At 39.9% G+C, this 22,351-nt stretch overlaps 2 protein-coding genes and 1 non-coding gene across 3 annotated transcripts; 2 read left to right on the plus strand and 1 right to left on the minus strand.

Moving 5' to 3' along the window:
- Positions 1-5,981: 5,981 nt before the first annotated feature.
- LOC133073097 (olfactory receptor-like protein OLF3) lies at positions 5,982-9,912 on the plus strand. Its single transcript, XM_061166565.1, has 3 exons — positions 5,982-6,910; positions 8,352-8,367; positions 9,829-9,912. Exons 1-3 carry the CDS (start codon positions 5,982-5,984, stop codon positions 9,910-9,912), a joined length of 1,029 nt encoding a protein of 342 aa, XP_061022548.1.
- A 1,384-nt stretch (positions 9,913-11,296) lies between these two features.
- On the minus strand, positions 11,297-11,369 carry TRNAV-AAC (transfer RNA valine (anticodon AAC)). Its single transcript has one exon. It is a non-coding gene; the product is annotated as a tRNA-Val (tRNA).
- A 4,924-nt stretch (positions 11,370-16,293) lies between these two features.
- On the plus strand, positions 16,294-17,226 carry LOC133072939 (olfactory receptor 6B1). Its single transcript, XM_061166475.1, has one exon. It carries the CDS (start codon positions 16,294-16,296, stop codon positions 17,224-17,226), a length of 933 nt encoding a protein of 310 aa, XP_061022458.1.
- The last annotated feature ends 5,125 nt before the right edge of the window (positions 17,227-22,351 follow it).

Here is a 22,351-nt window from a genome sequence, read left to right on the forward strand (position 1 = left end):
TGGAGATTGTGGTGGTGGTTTAGTTGCTAAGTTGTGTCTGACTATTATGCTTTACTTAAAGGGAAATAGGCAGTAAATATAGGAAATAAATAATAAATACAGTGTGTCATAATTACTATGGAGAAAAATAAAATGGGGAACATGGATAAAGAACACAGGAGGATTGAAAGTATTGGCAGAGAGTGCCATAGAATTCATGTATATACTCTGCCGAGAAATTCCTAATTATTTTATAATTTATAATTCCTAAATATTTCACAACTATTATATGGTGTATTATTTTATTTTACTATTTTTGTTGGTTATTGCTGGCATACAAAAATGCTATTGATTTCTATAAGGTGGTCTTGATCTAGTTTTCATTTATAGATTGTTGAAAATATGTTCCTGGTTTATAATCATATCATCTATAAATAGTGACAGCTTTTATAATCTTTTATCCATCTTAATCTATTTCCTTTTCTTGTATCATAGTCTAAAACCTCTAAGGTCATATGAAAAAGTAGCCATATGGCTGGTATTCTTTCTTGTTCCTGATCTAAAGGCAGGAATCTGCAGATTCTTCATTAAATACAATATTCTGTGTGGATTTAGGGTATTTAATTTGAATTAAGTTAAGTTTTTAAGTTTGAAGTGTATTAAATTAAAGGAGTAGCTTCTCTAGAATATATCAAAGCATATCATAAGGCAACTACAATTAAAATTATAGTATTGTTATAGAAAAAGACATGTCCATAAATCAACATACAAACTCAAAAGAAACCTTTGTCATGGGAATTTAGTGTATCATAATTGTGTAATTAACTTAGGAAAATATGTTCTACAGATAAATGATATTGGGAAAAATTACTACCTTAGCAGGAAAAATAGCTCATCTTTCCTATTGTATGTAATAATCAATTCTTAATATCTAGAGGTGAAGAAGTTCATTTTACAAATGGATTTATGTTTATTCCCTTTTAAAGCTAAAGTAAATAATGGTAAAAGAATAAGAAACAAAGCAATAAATCCACAAAGCATAAAGGACAATAAATAAATTAATATATTTTATAAGAAATGTCAGGAATGTTTTAGAAGCTAGAGAGCAAATTCTTATCTTTTTAAGGTCCAGAGATAACATAGACTCTATGATACTTCCCCTTTCAACAGTGCCCACGTAGGTAGCCATCTGTAGGTAGGCTGTCTATTCTTTGTAAAAAGTAAGTCTCAGGCTGGGAGAAGAAGCCGACACCTGCTCCCAAGCCCTTCACAGGGCAATGCCACATACCTGAGCAGAGGGTGAGAACAGACTGGTTACGCTCACTGAGACGAGGCATGTGGTAGAAATCTCCCCTGCCACTCTTGGGAAAGGGAAATGGGGAATAGAAGTATCACTGCACAATGCTTAGCATCTTCACTAGAGTATTTTTTAACAGAGGGTAGTGGTGTTTTATTAAAGATTCTGAACACTAAAAATCCCTAAGTACAAACCAACGTATAGAAGACCATCTTCCTTAAAGTGAAGGAGAAGGCAAAATTTCTAAGGTTACAGAATGTGATGGTAGAATTACAAACCTGGACTGTGTGTGTGTACTCAGTCATGTCCAACTCATTGCAACCCCTTGGACTGTACCCTGCCAGGCTCCTCTGTCCATAGAATTTTCCAAGCAAGAATAGTGGAGTGGTTTGCCATTTCCTACTCCAGAGGATCTTCCTGACTCAGGGATTAAATCCATGTCTCTTGTGTCTCCTGCATTGGCAGGCAGATTCTCTACCAGTGAGCAATCTGGGAGGCCTGGACAGCAGCCCAGCTGTCAGGTATTGGCATAAAAGATGTCTCCTTGCCCGACCTCAGATTAGGTGATGTACCACAGAGCACCCAATGGTCCCCTGAGTTGCTGACCTGGGAGCTATTGCTCAAAGGGATGTGGTGATGGGTGAATTGGAATGGGGAAGTTTTGATGTAATTCCTACGGTCCTACAGTTCAGTCAGTTCAATCGTTCAGTCATGTCTGACTCTTTGTGACCCCATGGGCCCATGGTCCTAACATGGGATAAAAATCCCAACAATCCAAAGGGGCTTCCCTGGTGGCTCAGTGGTAAAGAATCTGCCTGCAACGCAGGAGCCTCAGGAGACGTGGGTTCGATCCCCGGGTCAGGACGATCCACTGGGGAAGGGAATGGCAACCCACTCCAGTATTCTTGCCTGGAGAATCCTGTGGACAGAGGAGCCCCGTGGGCTACGATCCATGGGGTTGCAAAGAGTCGAACACGACTGAAGTGACTTAGCAAGGATGCATGCACAATCCAAAGCTGGTGTCACTGAAGACAGACGCTTCCCCTGAGAAATTAAAGTTTGGTGCATTCTTTCTCATGCTCCAGAGACAAGGAAACAAAATTCTCATTTGCAAAGTTGAAATGTAGGTTAGGGTGTTAGATGCAGAAGTGACCAGGCAGAGGGAGAGGAAAATTAAAAGAAATCTAATAAGCAAAAAATAATTGGCCCCTTGAGATTTTATCACTAAGTTATAGAAAGTTACCTGTTCCAACTGCGCTTGCTTCAAACTCCACAACTCTCCCAGTCCTGCCATCTTTCCAAGGCACAGGATGGCCGCCTCCATTCTCCAGAGGTAACTCAGGCATTTCCAGTCTTTCTTCAGCACTTATTTAGCAACACAAACTGTGAAACCAGCTTCCTGTAATCCATGACCTCTCCTGTATTCTTCAAGTCTCAGAGTATAGTGGCTTGATATAGTTGTCCTCTGGTAGAAGTTCATCCTAAAAATTATGTTCTGGCTATTCATATTATGTTTGTGAGTGTACAGCTAAGTAGGTTTGAAAAGAAGTTTGGGAACAGTTTAAGCATGACTGAGTGCGTTTATGTGTCGGTTCCAAAGGGGCCACAATGGAAAGTGATCCTGTGAGTGGAAAGAATTTTGGGCTCTCCTCTATCTGTGTAATGATTTTAGCTTAACTACATGGCTATTCAAAATTTTACCTCTGCCTTTGGAGTGATTACCAGGTGACCTGGAAATGTAGTCCATTTTTATATTAGTGTGATAGTAACCATTTACATGAACAGTGGGGGATATGTTGGTTCTATTTATAAGCACTCACCACTGCAGAGAAGAGATTCTGAGTTTCCCATGGGAGTCAGCTCAGAAGGGACAAATTTTCCCAATCAGATGAAACTCATACCCTCAGACCAGGCCCCTTCATCATGTCTCACCTCTTACTTTTTAAGGACATTATTTTATCTAGACAAAACTATTCTTAGGTTCGAACCTTTGAAAGCTAATTTTAAAAAATAAGCACTTGATTTATCCATTTCTGATATCAGATCATTTTTGTTTCCTTATTTTTCATATTCAGAGCTCTTAATTTTCTCTTAGAAGAGGAAGAAAGGATTTCCTGCCATGGATCCACTATAAGACACTGTTCATCACCATATCAGATAGAGTAGAAGCATGATCACCTTTTCAAGTTTATGAACGAGACCTTCCATGTACTTCAAGAACAGAGTCTCTAATGGGGGAGATGGGCTGTGTTTCTCTTCCTTATGTTGCTGAAGTGGCTTGAAGGCCAGACCTCAACTTCACAGGTAAATGAGAGGGACCTACTCTGGCCCACAAATACTCTGATAAATGGGCTCAAAAGTAGAAAGTAGGAACTCATTTAGTCTCCTTGATATGTCTCCTGATTTTCATGTTTGGTGTACCCAGAGCCTTTAAAAAATGACTGTCACGTGCTATACACAGGGTCTGCTATGTATAGGAGCAGCATAATGGATGTGCCCCAGGTTATCAGATAATCCTACTTACCTGCTGGCTCCTCCAATGTCTAGTCACTTCAGCTCTTTTTCCCATCTGTAAAATGGAGATAATAAGCCAAAGCTCACAGTGTTGTTGTGAAGATATATTATATTTTTGTTGCTTAGTCATTGTGTCCGACTCTTTGCCACCCAATGGACTGTTACCCTCTAGGCTCCTCTCTGTGAAGTTTCCCAGGCAAGAAGTACTGAAATGAGTTGCCATTTCCTTCTCTAGGGGATCTTCCTGACCCAGGGATGTAACCTGTATCTCTTGCGTTTCCTGCATTGGCAGTCAGATTCTTTACCACTTGCAAATATATGGGAAGCCCCATATATTTGTAGATATATGAGGTATTTAGTATAACGACTAGTACAGAGTAAGTGTTCAGCAAATAAAAATAAATTTAATTATGATTCTTATTTTTCTTTTACCATCCTTCCCTCTCCAGTGGATTTTTGCACTCTGGCTGTGCAGAAGTGTTTCAGTGAAGAATATTACTTATATCTTTAAATATTGTGCATTTTTTTGCCAGTCTTGCAGCTGAGTGTCTTGTTCCAATCAGTTTGATGTAAGTGACAGAAAGATTTCAGTGAAAGGACTTGAAAGTGGTATGTTTGTTCAGTGATCATTTCTAATACTTTCTGTGTGATATTCAATTTCCAAAAGTTCTCTTTTTAATAAATTCCTTGACATTTTGGACCTTATTCAAAACAATACTAAATCCTGAATATTTTATAGTTAACCATATGAAAATAAACTGTAATAGCAAGCCCTCCAACCATCTGAGTTATAAGTGGTGTGATCTGTAACAATCATCCTGAAAGTTTTTATGCTAAAACTGGAAACTTTTAATAAATGTAATCTGCTGCCCATCTGCTGTATGAATAGCAAAGAAGGCATTGGAATAATGACCTTCATGTGGAAGTTTCAGGTACTGTCACAGGAGTATCTCAGAGACCTCAGACTCCCACGCTCATACTTTAGTTATGGATACATTTCTTTCTTTAAGTAGGAAACATGAAAGAAGTTTTGGCTTGGGGTAAAAAAACTGTTATATCTCTGTTATCACATTCTATAATTAAGAGCTGATTTTCCACCCTTCTGCCTTTACTGGTGAGGAGGGATTCCTGTTATATTGTTGAATGAATGAGTTGTCCCTTCCTTGGGAAAATATTGTTGTTAAGTAATAACATGACAGGCTTCCCTGGTGTCTCAGTGGTAAAGAATCTGCTTGCAACACAGGAGATGCAGGAGACATGGGTTCAATCCATGGGCCAGAAAGATCCCCTGGAGGAGGGCATGGCAACCCACTCCAGTATTCTTGCTTGGAGAATCCCATGGACAGAGGAGCCTGGTGGACTATAGTCCATGGGGTCACAAAGAGTTGGACATGACTGGAGTGACTGAGCATGCATGCATGATAACATGACATCATTAAACACATTATTAAATTACCCTTGGAGGACATAAGAGATACATTTTAACAGGTATGTATACCTTCTCTTCATTTAACCCGTGATTCTTGAAGTTGGCCATCTTGGGTTGACATGCCCACCTGGGCCACTGGTGTGAGGTAGGTGAAGATGAGACCTTCCACCTGACACTCTCAGATTAAAAGGGCAAATTACAGAAAACAAATTCAAAATCCCTTGGTAATAAGTATGAGAATATTAATTAAAATATTCAGGATTTCATGAATACATGCCATTGAGGAGGGGTGAGCACAGTTGTGTCTGAGACATCCAGGGAGTAAACAAAACAAAAAACTTAAATGGTACTGAACATCATGCAGAATTCAGAAGAAGATCTTTCATGTGGGCTAAACACTTTCTCACCAGAAAGACAGGAATTATCCCCTCTAATAACTAAGTTAGCTAGAATTTTAAATCTAAACACTTCATTAATTTCCTTCCTCCATTTAAGGGTAGATGTTTGAGAGAAAACTCACATTCTAATAAACTGAATTTCAAGAATGTAACCACTTCTCCCCTTGATTTCCAGCTGCACAACTGGATACCATTGCATTCTTCCTCTAGAAATACGTTAAGCAGAGTTTGGATGATGATCTGGCTGACATTCAGGGAGAACTTTAAGTTCAAACGAGTAGGTTCTCCATGTGGTATGAAAGCCACCTTCCAATTCTGAGTTTCTTTGTCATTTTGATGTCTTTAGTTCAGTTCTTAGAAACTAATGGGTCAGGGAAATAAAACGCAGACATGGATGAGCGAGTTCATTCTGCTGGGGCTGTCCAGCGACTGGGGGACTCAAGTCTCCCTCTTTGTCTTGTTCTTGGCCATGTACTTGGTGACTATTGTGGGAAATGTCCTCATCCTTCTTCTGATCAGACTGGACAGCAGGCTTCATACCCCCATGTATTTCTTCCTTAGTGTTTTATCTCTTGTGGACCTTTGTTACTCAAGCAGTATTGCCCCTCAAATGCTGGTCCACCTGCTCGCAGCCCAGAAGTCCATCCCGTTCTACAGCTGTCTGATCCAGCTCTCTGCATCCCTGGCATTGGCTGCGTCTGAGTTCCTACTGCTGGGGGCCATGGCCTATGACCGCTACGTGGCAGTGTGCTACCCACTGCACTACACGGTCATCATGCATGGAGGGCTGTGCCTGGGACTGGCTGCTGGCTGCCTGGGGGCTGGTTTCACGAATTCACTGGTGGAGACAGTCATCACCTTTCGGCTCCCCCTGTGTCACAACGTTATTAATCACTTTGCCTGTGAGACCCTAGCAGTGCTGCGGCTAGCCTGTGTGGATATCTCTTTCAACAAGGTCATGGTGGCCATCTCAGGATTTCTGATGATCATGCTTCCCTTCTCACTGGTTCTGTTTTCCTATGGTCGTATAGTTGCTGCCATTCTGCACATTCATTCCGCTCAGGGACGTAGCAAAGCCTTTGGGACGTGTGCCTCTCACCTCATCGTGGTTTCCATGTGCTTTGGTACAGCCATCTTCACCTACCTGGGGCCACGGTCCGCCTACTCAGTGGACGGGGAAAAGATGGTTGCTCTGTTCTACGCTGTGGTGGCCCCTATGTTGAACCCCTTGATTTACAGCTTGAGAAATAAAGAAGTTATGGCTGCTCTCAGCAAAGTTTTAGAGAAATTCAGATACAAAGGGTAAAGACTATGAGAACGTCTTGTTATCTATCATCAAAATCAAAAAGAAGATCAGATAAGTGAAGGTGGGACTGCCACATTTACACTAAAGAAGACTATTATGGTGAGATCCTGGATTTCAAATGAAGAATTTCTCCACATAATTAATGGATTTCCTTATGTAGGCCAATACCAGGTAATTTACATATCAGTGATTCATGAAAGGGCCTTTTCTTAGATCATCTTATCTCAAGTATCCAGTAGTATTTAGGATTCTTCTCCCATTTTTACAATTTAATAGCTTATCAATGTTTAAAGGAATAATGCATGGCTTCATCAAGCAGACCTGGTTTGTGGATTGAATGGATAGATGAATTCTGACAATTAGGTCTACTTATACTTTTGTGGAATAGAAGAGAGAATACCTGACAATACTCCAATTGTTTTAGAATAGCTTTATTTCCTCCAAATGATTTTTTCAACTCTTTAAAAAAATAACATCAGTTTTGGAGCTTTCAATACTCTCTACGCCTAAATCTAGACTGTGATATTATATTCTGAAATAAATATGACAGAATATTTGTTCAGATCATTATGCTGGATCTTATTTGCTTTGAAGATGAGAAATCTGTGGCTTCACTATAGTGTTTTTTTATTGTGGTAAAGCATACAATATATAATATAAAATTTGCCATTTTAGTCATTTTATGTGTGTACTTCAATGGCATTAATTACATTCACCATATTGTGTAAGCATCACCACTATCTATTTCCAAAGTATTCATTACCATAGTCTTTTATTCAACTAATTTTCAAAGACCTGGTTCCTATAAACTTGTTACAAAAATTCCACACTCACTGTACTCTTTTTCTCTTAAACTTAAACAAAGGTATGTGCATTTTGTTTTGCTAATCATTATTGATTTTCACACACCAACCTGCCTAGATTATTTTCAATTTTGATTCTCCAGTTCACTCCATTTGTTTACTTTGTCTTTCTGTTGACATAGATACAATAAATGGAAAAAGTTATAAAAATAGATACCAAACAGCACACATCAATTATATGTCACTGCAAACTTGGGGAGAAGGGGTCCACAATGTCTTATAATTGGAATCATACAGTATACAGCCTTTTCATATTGGCTTCTTTCACTTAGTAATTTGCATTTAAGTTCCTTCATGTCTTTTCATGGCTTAATCATTCATTTCTTTTTGGAACTGAATAATATTCTATTGTCTGAGTGTACCCCAGTTTATTCATTCATCTACTGAAGGACTTCTTGTCTGCTTCTAATTTTCGGTAATTTTGAATAAAGCTGCTTATAAACATTTGGGTGCAGGTTTTGTGTGGACATATTTTTGACTCCTTTAGGACTCCTTTAGGTAAATACCAAGTAGCATGATTGCTGGATTGTATGGTAAAAGTATGTTTTGCTTTGTAGAAAACCACCAAACTGTCTTCCAAAGTGGCTGTACCACTTGGCATTCCCACCAGCAATGAATGAGAGTTCCTGTTGCTCCATATTTCTCCAGCATTCTCCAGTGTTTCGGATTTTCGCTATTCTAATAGTGTGTAGTGGTATTTGATTATTGACTTAATTTGTATTTCCCTGATGACACATGATATAGGGCATCTTTTCATGTGTGTGTATTAATACTAGTTCAAACTCTTCCAGAATGTAAAAAAAGAGTAAACACCACATTATTTTATGAAGTCAGGCCAAACCAAGCCAAGACATTATAGAAAGAAAACCACAGATCAATAGCAATCATGAACAGCCACACAAAATTCTAAAAATATTGCCAAATAAATCCCCATATTTTGCAAAAATATAATAGCTTATATTTTAATTTAGTTCCACATCCTAAAATAAATCAATGTATATATTTCCCTGTATCAGTAGACTAAAAGGGGAAACCAGTTTAGCACCTCAATAGGTGGCAAAAAGTATTAATGTTAATAAAAAAAAATCTTTGCAAACTAGGTATAGAAAGAAACTTCTTAACCCAATAAAATGTATATACAAATAACTTACAGCTAGCATCAATATTTATTAGCAAAAAGCGGAATCATTTTCTCTTTGAGATTGAGAAGAATGTTTAATGTCCTTGATTATCAGTTCTCTTATCTGGAAATTCTGGCCAAAATAAGGCCAGAAAAAGAAATAAAGGGAATACAAATTAGAAAGAAACAGAATCATTTTTGTTCTCAGGCAGCACTATCATTTACATATAAAGTCTCTAGGACTCTACAACAAAGATCTTGGAATTAATAAGGGAATTTGGCAAGGTTGAAAGATGCAAAGATAATATGCAAAGTATGTGTGTGTGCATGCGTGCAAGCAAAATCACTTCAGCTCTGTCCTACTCTGCGTGAGCCTGTGGACTGTATCCTGCCAGGCTCCTCTGTCCGTGGGATACTCCAGACAGGAATACTGGAGTGAGTTGCTGTGTCTTCCTCCAAGGGATCTTCCTGACACAGGGATCAAACCCACGTCTCTTATGTCTCCTGCGTTGCAGGTGGATTCTTTACTACTGAGCCACTAGAGGAACCCACATTTATGTATATGTGTATTCAAATATGTAGATTAATTAAATGTACACATATTTATATAAATAAATATAAATTATATGCATATTTAAGGTAACGATGTTTTTGTAAACATTACTGAAAATTGTGGAGCAGGGAATTCCAAGACTATTTCTCCACAAAACAGCAAATAAGCTGGCAAAAACTTTTGGAATTAACCTTTGCAGAACTCTGAAATCTAGTAAAAAACTGACTACAAAAGGGGAAAGATTAATAAAAACAGAAAACACTGCATTATGGTAAAATAGTACTGGGGCATTTCAGCTGCCCACTTATTACCTCTCACCTCCCAAATTGGTGACAGCCATGAAGGTTACAGTCTACACTCTTGGTGCAGGTTGCAAGTAAAAGACAGCAATCTGGACCTTACTCAAAGAATTTTGGCTGTTTCAACATATCTGGCAGCTACCTGAAGAGCTGACATAAAGGCTGGCCTTTGTTTTACTGACTCTGAGTATTATCAGGACTGGGATGGCTTTCCAGGTGGCATTTGCTGAAAATATTTAAAGGCAAAATTATGGCAGCCTGATACTAGGGTTAACAGTCAAGACAGCCAGCAACCAGACTAAAAAGACTGGGAAGCAAGAGGCTGGAAAAGGATGTATATAAGGGAATAAGGGCTTTTAAAGGCATCCCTGGTAGCTCAGCTGGTAAAGAATCCACCTGCAATGCAGGAGACCCTGGTTTGATTCCTGGGTCAGGTAGATTCCCTGGAGAAAGGATAGGCTACCCACTCCAGTATTCTTGGGCTTCCTTGGTTGCTCAGACAGTAAAGAATCCGCTTGTAATGCAGGAGACCTTAGTTCGATCCCTGGGTTGGGAAGATCCCCTGGAGAAGGGAATGGCAACTCACTCCAGTATTATTGTCTGGAGAATTCCATGAGCAGAGGAGCTTGGCAAGCTAAAGTCCATGGGGACACAAAGTGTTGGACACAACTGAGGGACTTTCACTTACTTTGAAGGGCTTCCCAGGTGGTGCTAGTGGTAAAGAACAGTTAATAGAGCTGAAGTATGAACACCAAATTGCAACAACTAAAAATAAGGCACTTGTTTCAAACCCTATTTATCCTGAATCCTTTTATCCTAAAATCCTAGAACAACTGACATCCCCCAAAATGTATCATTTGATATCATCCACAGTTTTCCCAAATTGATCTTAAATATATCATGATGTGGCGGGCACTAATGGAAAGAAATGACCGAGGGTCCACCAGACAATATCTGTGCTAACCCGGCAATGTGCCAGGGAGACAACGCGGAGCACACTTCTCCAAAGATCGGGAATGTCTATCGTCAGAGTGTTCTATGAATTACTGTGTCTGTGTCTTTACACAAGGCGTTTAGGGCCAGAATTCCATACAAATGATCTCAAATAGGTAGGAGATGTTCATCAGATACAAACTGGCTATATTCCATGACACTGACACTATCTTATCCTAGAATTCAGCTATATGGTCTTTTCTTGGAGAGAGAGATATATATATATTAATACATATATTAACATATATATTAATACTTGCTGGCAGTTGCAGGTTGGATAATTTTGCAGATCTCTGTCCAGGATATGTGTGAAGCATTAAGGAAACCCAGGGAACTCACTCTCTGCTGTGTTTCCCCTCAGGTCCTGAGGTCCCTTAGCTGTTGATTTTATTTTTTTGTGTTTCATCTTGTATCTGTTGTGTTCCATTTCCTTCTGCAGGGGATCTTCCCAATCCAGGGATCGAACCAGGGTCTCTCACATTGCAGGCAAATGCTTTACTGTCTGAGTCACAGGGAAGGCCCAAAATAAGATTGCCTACCAGTGTTGTTTCCGCCTGGTTTCGAACCAGGGACCTTTCGCGTGTTAGGCGAACGTGATAACCACTACACTACGGAAACCTGTGTGTTATGTCTAGATTTTTTAATGGTAAAGGACAGTTCATTTTTTTTTTATTGCTAAGTGTTAGTCCAGTATATGGGTGTTATCACTGTTTGATATCTATTCATATATCAGCCCTATAAACTGTGTTAAAGCCTGTTTAATTATCATAGACACATTGGAAGACTGAATTGCCTATAACTACTAATATCTCCATTTTTCATTTCATGAAACCTCAATGAATTAGACAGCTTTTGCTTCTGTGAGGGTTACTTAAGAGTTCTTCAGATTTCAGGAGAAGTGATTTCAGTAAACTAAAATTTTGTCCTAGAACATGAAATACTGGTCAAGTGGTTCCCAAAGGCAGCTGACAGACAAAGTAATGATCCCATTATGATAAATATATTTAGCCCACAATTACAGCAGAAGCATTCAAACAAAAACCTTTATTTAAAATTTTACAAAAGGTAGCAGTGTGTTTACTTTGGATATTAGTATCTCCTATGGAGTGCTGATATGATTGTCCTGTTTTAAGTAACTGAAGATTGAATAATTGAAAAATCTATGAAAAGTGAAAGCATTAGTCCCTCAGTTGTATCCGGCTTTTTGCGTCCCCATGGACTGTAGCCCTCCAGGCTCTTCCATGGAATGCTCTAGGCAGGAATACTGAGTGTGTTGCCATCTTCCTGACCCAGGGATCAAACCCGGGTCTCCTGCATTGCAGGCAGATTCTTTACCATCTGAGCCACAGGCCATCCTGAAAATCTGCAGATAGATTTAAAAGTAGTAATTTTTTTTTCTCTTTGTGCTTCAGCAAAGAATAAAATCACAGGTGGTTCTTTTCAAAGCAAGGATTTCTTTCCCCTATGGAACTAATACTGTAGAAAATAAGTTAGATACCACAATAGGCAAATAGAAATTTCTCACGGCTCCCAGAAGAGACCTGAACTGCCTTTTCAAAGTGCTTTTCTCCTGGGTGTTTGCAGAGATGTACGGCAAGTTTTAAAACCGTATAAAACCCTCAGAATCCAAAGATCTTCACAGCGTGCTGTGCCTAAGACCACTGCAGCTTCCTGCAGGAAGGCAATGGGTGCTCTGGCCCCAGGATACTGGGAGAGCTGTCCTGGAGCCGCATCAGGCACAGATGTGTTCCTAGTGTCCAGGACTCACCTCTCCTCTAGTCCTGACTATCAGTTTGGAAGCAGTTGGGTAACCTGTGCCCATTCACCCTTTGTAGGTTTAGAGAGTGCGCGTCTCACATCTATCCAATACCTGAATCTTTTTTTTCTACTTCTTCCTATTTTAGAGTCAGTGAAGAATTTCTTTTCACATCCCAGCCACTTAGAGGCTGCTGAGCCAAGGTAAGAGTCCCTTCTCAGAACATCACTTTTTGTTGTAGGACTCAATCTAATGATTATCTCCTCTCTAATACATTTACCAAGCATTTCTGTATGTTCATTTCTGTCTTACATGTATGATAGAATATGTTTCTATGTCACATTTCTTAAAATGTGGGCTCATCTCTAATAGCTTGTGCCTATAATGAAATTTCAGCTCTGTTTCAGGTTCATACTGCACAGTGATGTTTAAATATTAAACATTTAATTCTGTTGTCACACTTCTTCTATCCACTCTCAATCTCCAGCAATCAGTCAGGGTGATAATCTCATTTTCTGAGCTCTAAGCACAGCCAGGTATGCAGTGAGCACATTCCTCCTACTACGTTTGAGGGACGTCTCTTGATATTGGGTTAGAAATAAAAACCCCAGGCTCTGATCCCAACCTGCAGTTTCTTATTATGCCTTCTGACAGCAATGTGCTTCTGTATCTTCCTGGCAATTCATTTGTGATGGTGGCTACAAAAACTGCTGTTGTCTTGACAGGGAAGGAGGTTATGCTTCTATCATATCTGAATTACTTGTATCCTACCCTTGTACAGAATCCATACAGAGTTAAGCAAAAGTGTACACACAGCAGGCACAAGAATGGAGAGAAGAAGCTAAAATGCTTGATTCTGGATCATTGGTAAAGGTCTCAAATGAGGGGGTAACAAGTTTGAGTACACTGTAGTGGAGTAGAAACTACCATGAGTGTAAAGGTCCACAAAGTTTATGGTAAAATAATACATTGAAAACGCATGTGGTCAAGTCCTCCTCTTCATGTGCAATAATTACTGCTTGCACCCTTCATTTAGTGGGTGAGAAATAAGGAAATATGTTGTCGTTGCTGAGCTTCCTCTAGGAGTGCAAAGTTACTCATATGACTTGTGAACAAGTATGTCTAAATATGTTTGTCTTCTTTTCTTTAATAAATATTGTAACTGGGGTGATTTTTCTTTTCTTTGTGTGTGTCTTTGTTAGCTAGGAAGGTGTATTCCAACTAGTGTTTTAATCTCTGATTTGGCAACTCTGATCCAACCAAATCCATGCCCCCCATAACAAAAACCAGGGTGGAAAGTGAGGATGTTATCAGCTGCTGAAAACATTCAATGATTACATATTGTCTATAATATAGAATAACTCTTAAATACCTTAATATTTCATATGAAGGAATCTACAATCTGGTCCTTAACACTGTCTCTTCCTCTCTTTCCCCACGCCCTTTCTCTCTCTCTTTACCTCCCCTTTCTTTTTCTGTTTCTATTCATTTATTAACTTATAATTTTCCCACTCAGAGGAAGTAGGTCTTAATGAGATGCTTCCCTGAAAATGTCAGGCTATTTCATATCTCTTTGCCTTTGTTCACTCTGATTCATCTGCCTAAAATATCTCTAACTTATTTTTATTGTCAAACTTTTCTTTATTGTAATGATTTTCTCTTCTCTGATACATTTACCAAGCATTTCTATATATTCATTTCTGTTTTATATGAGTAATTGAACAGGCATCTCTGTCACATTTGTAGAAATCTGGACTCATCTTTAATAGCCTGTGCCAATAATGAAATTTCAGTACAATTAGAGAATATTTCCTAAAATTATCAGACATTTTAAATATTTAAGAAGTGGTGTTGAGTGCAAAATCTGGTATTCCTGATCTGTATGTGAGACAGCGTTGTGGTTGAGGCTGTGTTTTTGTAGTCAGACAGACGATGGCGTCACTGTAATTCGGGTTTCATCACTCTCAAACTTGGCAATGTTACTTAATCAGTCTGAAGTGTCCTCTGTGCAATTAGAATAACAGTGCCTCATTCATTTGTTTTGTAGATTAAGTGGCTTATTTGAAAGATACTTAGCAAGTTTCCCAGGGTCTAGTAATAACTGATAAATTATTACTAGAGGAAATTCTGGACTTATTGTTCAGGCTTCATGTTAAAACTCATCAGAACAAAACCCTAACAGATTCTTGCCCATTGCCATCTCTTAAATTATGAGAAATGTAAACACCAAAGTTTTTCCCATTATGGTAAATGGCGTCACTTCCATATAGTAAGCCATATACCTGAAATTCCTCTTTGATTTCTCTCTTCTCTTTCCTCCCATATTTACTCCATCAATTACCATTAAAGATGCTTTTAAAATATATCTGGAGTCTACTCACTTCCGTGAAACAAGGTTTTCAAGGTCACCGTCACCTTTGAGTAGCCACCTGCGATCTCACAACTCCCACTCTTGCTCCCACAGTCTTTTTCCATGTCAGCGTGATCTTTCCAAGCGTGAGTCATACTGCGCTCCTATTCAGCTTTAAGCCTTTCACTTGCTTCTCACGGTATTTAGACCACTATTCAGAGCCTGTATTATGACCTGTGGGGTCTTACACGTGCTGGCCCTGCTTGCCTTTCCCCCCTCTGCCTCCATTCCTTCTGCACCCATCACAGCCGGCATGCCTCATCTCAGGGCAGCTCTCTCCCACCTCACTCTTCAGAGGGCTGGGGCTCTGGCATCCTTCTGTGTAAATGTCACCTCCTCAGAGGGCAGAGAGACCTTCCCCCATCACACGAGTATCATTTCTTTAACCTTCATAGAAAATGTCTCAAATTTTATTATGTATTATGTGTTTCTTATTGTTTGCTAATTAAAAAAAATCCCCTCCAAGAGACTCTCACCTCTACCCCCAAGGACTTCTATCTCCCCAAGAGGAAGCTCATGTCTGCTGACTACTCTGCTTGGCCCGCAACAGTCACTCTCCTCACTCCTGCGAGCCCATCCTTATCTTTTAAGGCCCTGAGATGGGGGAGGAGCCCTTTCACACTTACTGTCATTTAGAGTTTATATACAATTTTATTTACATTGTTTCATTTGGGTTTTGATGCACATTGACATAAGCTAAATGAATATTAATATTCACATTTGCAGAAGAGGAATTTGGGTTTCGAAGATGATAAGATTTTAAGGTTCATATAGCAATTTACGACTGAGGTCCAGGTTTTTAATACCGGAAAGCCTAGCTCTCCCCACCTCACCTTCTCATGTACCTCACAGATAATGACAGGTTTCACTCTGTCTCCATGGATAGCACAGGGGGAAAAGTGTTATAAAGGCAGAACTTCCAGCGCTCTGGGTGGGTGGTAGGCCAGGAAAGCCAGATGTATCCTTCACAGTTGGCATTGGTAATATGAAACATGGTCGTTTGATATGGTTTAATTTGGACGTGGTTGTGAAAGACAGTGTAGGGTCATAGATAGAGCATGCTGTTTAGACTTAGACTTGAACTAAGTAACTAGGTAACTGCCTTGCTGCCAGTGGGAATGTGGTAAGTTACTAATACTTCTCCCAAACTCAATTTCTTCATTACTAAGATGTATAAAAAGGCTATGTGAGAATCAAATTACATTGTGTACATAACGGACCCAGTGTATGATCTAACCTATAATGCACTACTAAAAAATGATATCTGTTACTGTTGTTACTAGTTAAAGAAGGCAAAAGATGGAAGGTTCTAACTGGACCATGGAGTCTGACCAGTAACTTTTTCTCCCAGGAGAGTTAAGCCCTGTGTCTCCAATATGGAAGTGGAGAACCAGACACGGGTCACCAGGTTCATCCTGGTGGGGTTCCCTGGGAGCTGGGGCATGCGTGCAGCAGTGTTCCTCATGTTCCTCGTGGCCTATATTCTGACAGTGGCTGAAAATGTGACCATCATCCTGTTGGTGCAGCAGAACCGGCCACTGCACAAGCCCATGTACTTCTTCCTGGCCAACTTGTCCTTCCTGGAGACCTGGTACATCTCTGTGACGGTACCCAAGCTGCTGTTTAGTTTTTGGTCCGTGAGCAACAACATCTCCTTCGCTCACTGTATGATACAACTTTACTTCTTCATTGCACTCATGTGCACGGAGTGCGTGCTCCTGGCCGCCATGGCCTACGACCGCTACGTGGCCATCTGCCGCCCACTGCACTACCCCACCATTATGAGCCACGGGCTCTGCTTCCGCCTGGCTCTTGGCTCCTGGACCATTGGCTTTGGCATCTCCTTGGCTAAGACCTACTTCATCTCTCGCCTCAGCTTCTGCGGCCCCAATGTCATCAACCATTTCTTCTGCGACATCTCCCCGGTCCTTAACCTGTCCTGCACAGACATGTCCACAGCTGAGCTGGTGGACTTTGTCCTGGCACTGGTCGTCTTCCTCCTCCCCCTCACTGTCACTGTCCTGTCTTATGGATGCATCCTGGCCACCGTTGTGCGCATGCCCACAGGCAAGCAGAAGGCGTTTTCTACTTGTGCCTCCCACCTCGTGGTGGTCACCATCTTCTACTCAGCGACGATTTTCATGTATGCCCGGCCCCGAGCCATTCACGCCTTCAACATGAACAAAGTCATTTCCATCTTCTATGCCATTGTCACCCCTGCCCTCAACCCTTTCATTTATTGTCTAAGGAACCGAGAGGTCAAAGAGGCGCTGAAGAAACTGGCTTATTGCCAGGCCAGATCTGACTAGTCTGTTACAAGTGATTAGAGGAAGTAATTTGATTTGGAGCCTGCTCTTCAACCCCCATCCTTTCTCCTTTCATGCCTCAGCTGGATATTAACATATTACTCATGTTAATGTGACCTCACCACATCCACGTTAACCGTCAGCTCTTAGTTGTGTCCTGAGATCTCCATCTGTGCCTGTGGTCTGTGTTTTAAGGGCATGCCCTTTGAACAGCGAGTGCTCTTTGACTGTGATCCAAAATGGGGTTTCTACGATTGTGAGTAAATTCCTGAGTTGAGTGGGAGAGAGAGATGGCAGCATATGAATTAGCTGTTTTAGGATCTAGCAAGCACTATACTCTCTGGGGAATCAGATTTGGTGACGGCTTCCTGACTTCTCAGCTTCCTGGCTGAGACAGAGGTAGCTGCTCCTTTAATAATCCCATTCTGAATTTGATGCCAGGAGTCAATCTTGGTGGCAAAGACTAGAGGAACAGTCTCTAGCCTCTTTCAACACTTGTTGTTAACACCCATTTCCCTGCATTAAATACTTTTCTGCTTCAAAATAGCTGGAGTGCTTTCTGTTACCTGCAAGGTGTCATCTATAAGTGAACTATACCTTTCACAGTTTACATTTTGTCTTCTGATATAACTTATTCAGTTGTTTTGTGTTGAATTTCATATTTCCTTCCTAGATGTCACAGCATATTTATTTGTATCCTCCAGTGGATGAGCACCTGATAGCTGATAAATAAAAGAATATCATCACATATATTACTTGCTGAAGGAAGCTTGCACTCACAGTCCTCTTTCCTTCTGGTCTCAGTCATCTCACTCCGCTTCAGCTTTCTTTTACTTCCTCTGGCCTCACTCTCTTACCTCATATACAAATAACTAGGCCAGTCTTAGGAATTAGCAGATTTTCATCCTGTACCACAGTGACTCTCTACTCTCCTACTTATTTATCTGCCACCCTACCCATGTAAGCTTTACTTTTTGATAAAATGGGCCCACACACCTGCAGAAGTGCGTATGGATATACCTACTCTTGGCTCACAGTTCTGACAAAGGCAACGGGAGCTATACTTTAAGCTGTATTCAGTGCAACATGCTGATGTCAGTAGGAATTTAAAGATTCTATTGTGTGTGCTGTGTGTTCAGTCATGTCCAACTCTTTGTGACCCCAAGCCTGCCAGGTTCCTTTGTCCATGGAATTTTCCAGGCAAGAATACTGGAGTAGGTTGCCATTGCCTACTCCAGGGGATCTCCCTGATTCAAGGATTAACACATGTCTCCTCTATTGACAGGCAGATTTTTTACCACTGCGCCACCTGTGAAGCCCCATATTGATTCATATAATTACCTTATTTGGTTATAGAAGGAAGATAACACTTCAAAACAATGATTTTTTTTGATTTTCAATCAACTCGTGAGGCAACCACTTATCGAGCTTTTTCACCTTTCCAATTTAAGTGTCGAATTGCCATAGAATGGTTGGTGCTGAATTCTTCGGCAACTTCTCACATAGTTGCAGGAGGATCAGCTTCAGTGACACTCTCAACTGGTCATTGTCAACTTCTGATGGCCGGCCACTGTGCTCCTTATATTCCAGGCTCTCGTTTCCTTTGCAAAACCATCACTACACTGTACATTTGTTAGAAGTTCTGGGCCAAATGCATTGTTGATGATACAAATGGTCTCCTCTGCTTTACCACCTATCTTTAACTGGAATAAAAAAAAAAAATCGCTTGAATTTGCTTTTTGCCTAACATCACTTCTATAGCCTAAAATATAAAATAAGCAACAAGTAATAAACCCTTAACAAAAAACATAAAGTGAGGAAATGCACATTAAAATGATGTTCAACATAACTACATTCATTTAAAAATAACCATACGGTAGCTTTATTTTTAGTTTTTTTTTTTTTTTTTTTAGTTTTTAAAAGAATCTGCATTCTGTTCTCCAGAGTGACTGCACCAATTTACATTCCGAACAACAGTGTAGGAGTGTTCTCCATACCTTCTCCAGTATTTATTATTTGTGGACTTGTTGATGATGGAATACTTTAGTAACAGTGGTCTAGGAATGCCTATGAGAAGGTAATATTTTACATAAAGCCTGAATAATGAGTCGTGCCAAGTAAAATGCAGTGACTGAAAATCACAGGTTCTGGGCCCACTTTGGAGCTAGTTCCTGCTATATAAACTTGGGGAAGTTTAAACTTTCTGTGTCTGTCTTCTCATTTGTAAAATGAGGCTCATAACTGAACCTACTCCATTGCAATGGTTTGAAGATAAGTAAATAGAAGTACTTAATCAGTACTCAGCACAGAGTAAGTGTTCTAACTTACTTAAAGGGTTATTTTTGTTTTTGTGTCAGGCAAAGTTTTACAGGCATAACATGTACTGAGCGCAGGAGCTTGTAGTGAGAACTAGAGCAACATGTTGCATGAAGAAGGCTAACAGTGCTGGAAGTAAAGTAAACTTGTAGTATAATTATTCCAGTTTAGACATTTATACTGGGCTTCCCTGGTGGCTCAGCTGGTAAAGAATCTGCATTCAACGTGGGAGCCCTGGGTTTGATCCCTGGGTTGGGAAAATCCTCTGGAGGAGGGAACAGCTACCCACTCCAGTATTCCACGGACTATTTAGTCCATGGAGTCACAAAGAGTCGGACACAATTAAGGAAATGCATCCATATGGGAATAATTAGGGGGATGTTCATTGCAATGTTGTTTATAACAGAAAAAATTGAAAAAGCCCAGCATGTTAAAAAAATAGAGCTGGATAGAATAAAATGTCCTCGTGAGGGAAAATATTGTAGCTAAAAAAATATGGCATGGAATTTTTTTATTGATAGTATAACTCACATTACACTATTGAGTAAAAAGCAGTTTGCAAATAAGTAATTACAAAAATGATGTATAGCATGATCCCATAAAATACAGGAATATGTGGCATATGTGTACTTTTTTTAAAAGAGATAAAAGAAGGAAGCATGAATAATTTTCAGACTGCAAGGATGACAGTAGATAGATCAAATATTAATCAAATTAAAGTTTAATAACCCAGTAGTATTTGAGAGAGCTAGGCAGCTATTTCTTTAACCTGATTCTTACATTTTGTACTTGTGATATTATGCTAAGGCAGAATAACAATGAACATCAAAATTGTTATTCTGCCTTGCTGTAATATGGTTTTCCTTTTTCCTTGTTGTTTATTGCCAGATTCTTTTGAGACCCAGAAGCCTCTGTGAGTTGGGCTGGTTTAGACCCCATAAATGTGTACATAGGTAAACATCTATATTAAAATATGAAATTTAGATAAATTAATATTTCTAATTTATAACAGAGTATACACAAATGCTGTCTGTAGTTTATTTGATATTAAAAAATCTGAAGCCTCAAACAGAGAGGCAAAGCTTCTGGATCAAAACAACTTCATCAACCTTGCCTTTTGCTGTACAGGTTGTCATGGTAACAGGAGGGCGCAGAACTGAGAGCATACTAAAGCAGTCATTGTGACTCTACACGAAACATACTTGACATTTGGAGCATTTCCCTTTTGATTCATGATTAGACTGAAATGTCCCCATGGTGGGCTGAGGTCATGTGGCCAATACTAATCTGAAAAGAAAAACATCTAGAGATACAGAAACAAAATAGAAGTATTTATCTAGGAGTGGATGCATTGCAAGCATTTGTGTCTCTTCCGCCTCCCTCTGGTCCTCCTCCATTTTTTTTCTTACCTAATATTTTCTTTTTTTTAATTTATTTTTAATTGGAGTGTAATTGCTTTAGTTTTTCCTGTAACAAAGTGAAACAGATGTATGCATACATATATCCCCTCCCACCCCACCCCTCTAGATCATCACAGAGCACAGAGCTGAACTCCCTGTGTTATACATCAGCTTTCCACTAGCTATCTATTTACATGTTTGCTTCATATTTTCCTCTGCTTTTCTACTTAATAAATGCTGTGTTGCTTGTTTCCTAGATTGCCCCCTAAATGAAAATACTACTCTGCTCCCGTCACTCTCCTCTTTAAAACGCTTCATTGTTTTCTCCTCACCGTCTACAAAGACGACGTCCTTAGCTTGGTCATAAAGCTCTCTGATGTCCTGCCCATGCTTCCCCATCGGCACCCAGTTCTCCAGCATCAGGGCCAGATATTCCCACCTAGCACTTTTGTTCTCAAACGTCTTATAGTTTGTAAAACACAACGTGTTCTTTTAGGCGTGCCTGTCTTGTGTTCAGGCTGTTTCCTGAATTTCTTTCAAGAATCTTAACAAGAAGTGCCTGCATTTCCTGTCTGATGCACAATCAGCTGTCTTATGTTCTCTTCTTGATATCAAAGGAACAGGAACTCATCTCATTCATCTTTGTTTCCCTAGATTCTGACACAGCCCCTGGAATACAGTTGATGCCTGATTAACATTGCTAATGTATGCTGAACTAAGGGAGATTGTTTTACTTTTTAGATTCCACATATAAATGACAATACAGTGTATTTGTCTTTGTCTGACTTACTTCACTAAGCATAATACTCTCTTGACCCATCCACTTTGTTGCAAATGGCAGAATTTCATGCTTTTCTGTGGCTGAGTAGTAGTCCATTATGTGTGTGTGTGTGTGTGTGTGTGTGTGTGTGTGTGTGTGTACATACCCGGCATCTTTATCCATTCATCTATTGATGGACATTTACATTGCTTCTACATCTTGGCTATTGTAAATAATGCTGGTATGATCATTTGGGTGCATGTATCTTTTTGAATTAGTTTTTATTTTCTTCAGGTCATATGGTTATTCTATTTTTAGTTTTTTGAAGCAGCTCCATGCTGTGTTCTATAGTGTGTGTTAGTCACTCAGTCGTGTCCAACATTTTGTGACCCCATGGGCTGTAGCCCACCAGGCTCCTCTGTTCATGAGGTTCTCCAGTCAAGAATACTGAGTTTCCACTTCCTTCTCCAGGAGATCTTCCTGACCCAGGGATCAAACCTGGGCCTCCTGCATTGCAGGCGGATTCTTGGCCACCTGAGCCACCAGGGTTCCATAGCAGTTGTACCAATTTACGAGACACCAGGGAAGTCCAATCCTACCTACAGTATACACCAAATATTCCCTTTTCTCAACATGCTCACCAACACTTGTA

This window comes from Dama dama, chromosome 18, assembly GCF_033118175.1.
Source record: "Dama dama isolate Ldn47 chromosome 18, ASM3311817v1, whole genome shotgun sequence".
In the NCBI taxonomy this organism is placed as follows: domain Eukaryota; kingdom Metazoa; phylum Chordata; class Mammalia; order Artiodactyla; family Cervidae; genus Dama; species Dama dama.

What these genes read in the sequence shown, in the direction of transcription:
- LOC133072939 (XM_061166475.1), top strand. Translation starts at nt 16,294, where the DNA reads ATGGAAGTGGAGAACCAGACACGGGTCACCAGGTTCATCCTGGTGGGG.
- LOC133073097 (XM_061166565.1), top strand. Translation starts at nt 5,982, where the DNA reads ATGGGTCAGGGAAATAAAACGCAGACATGGATGAGCGAGTTCATTCTG.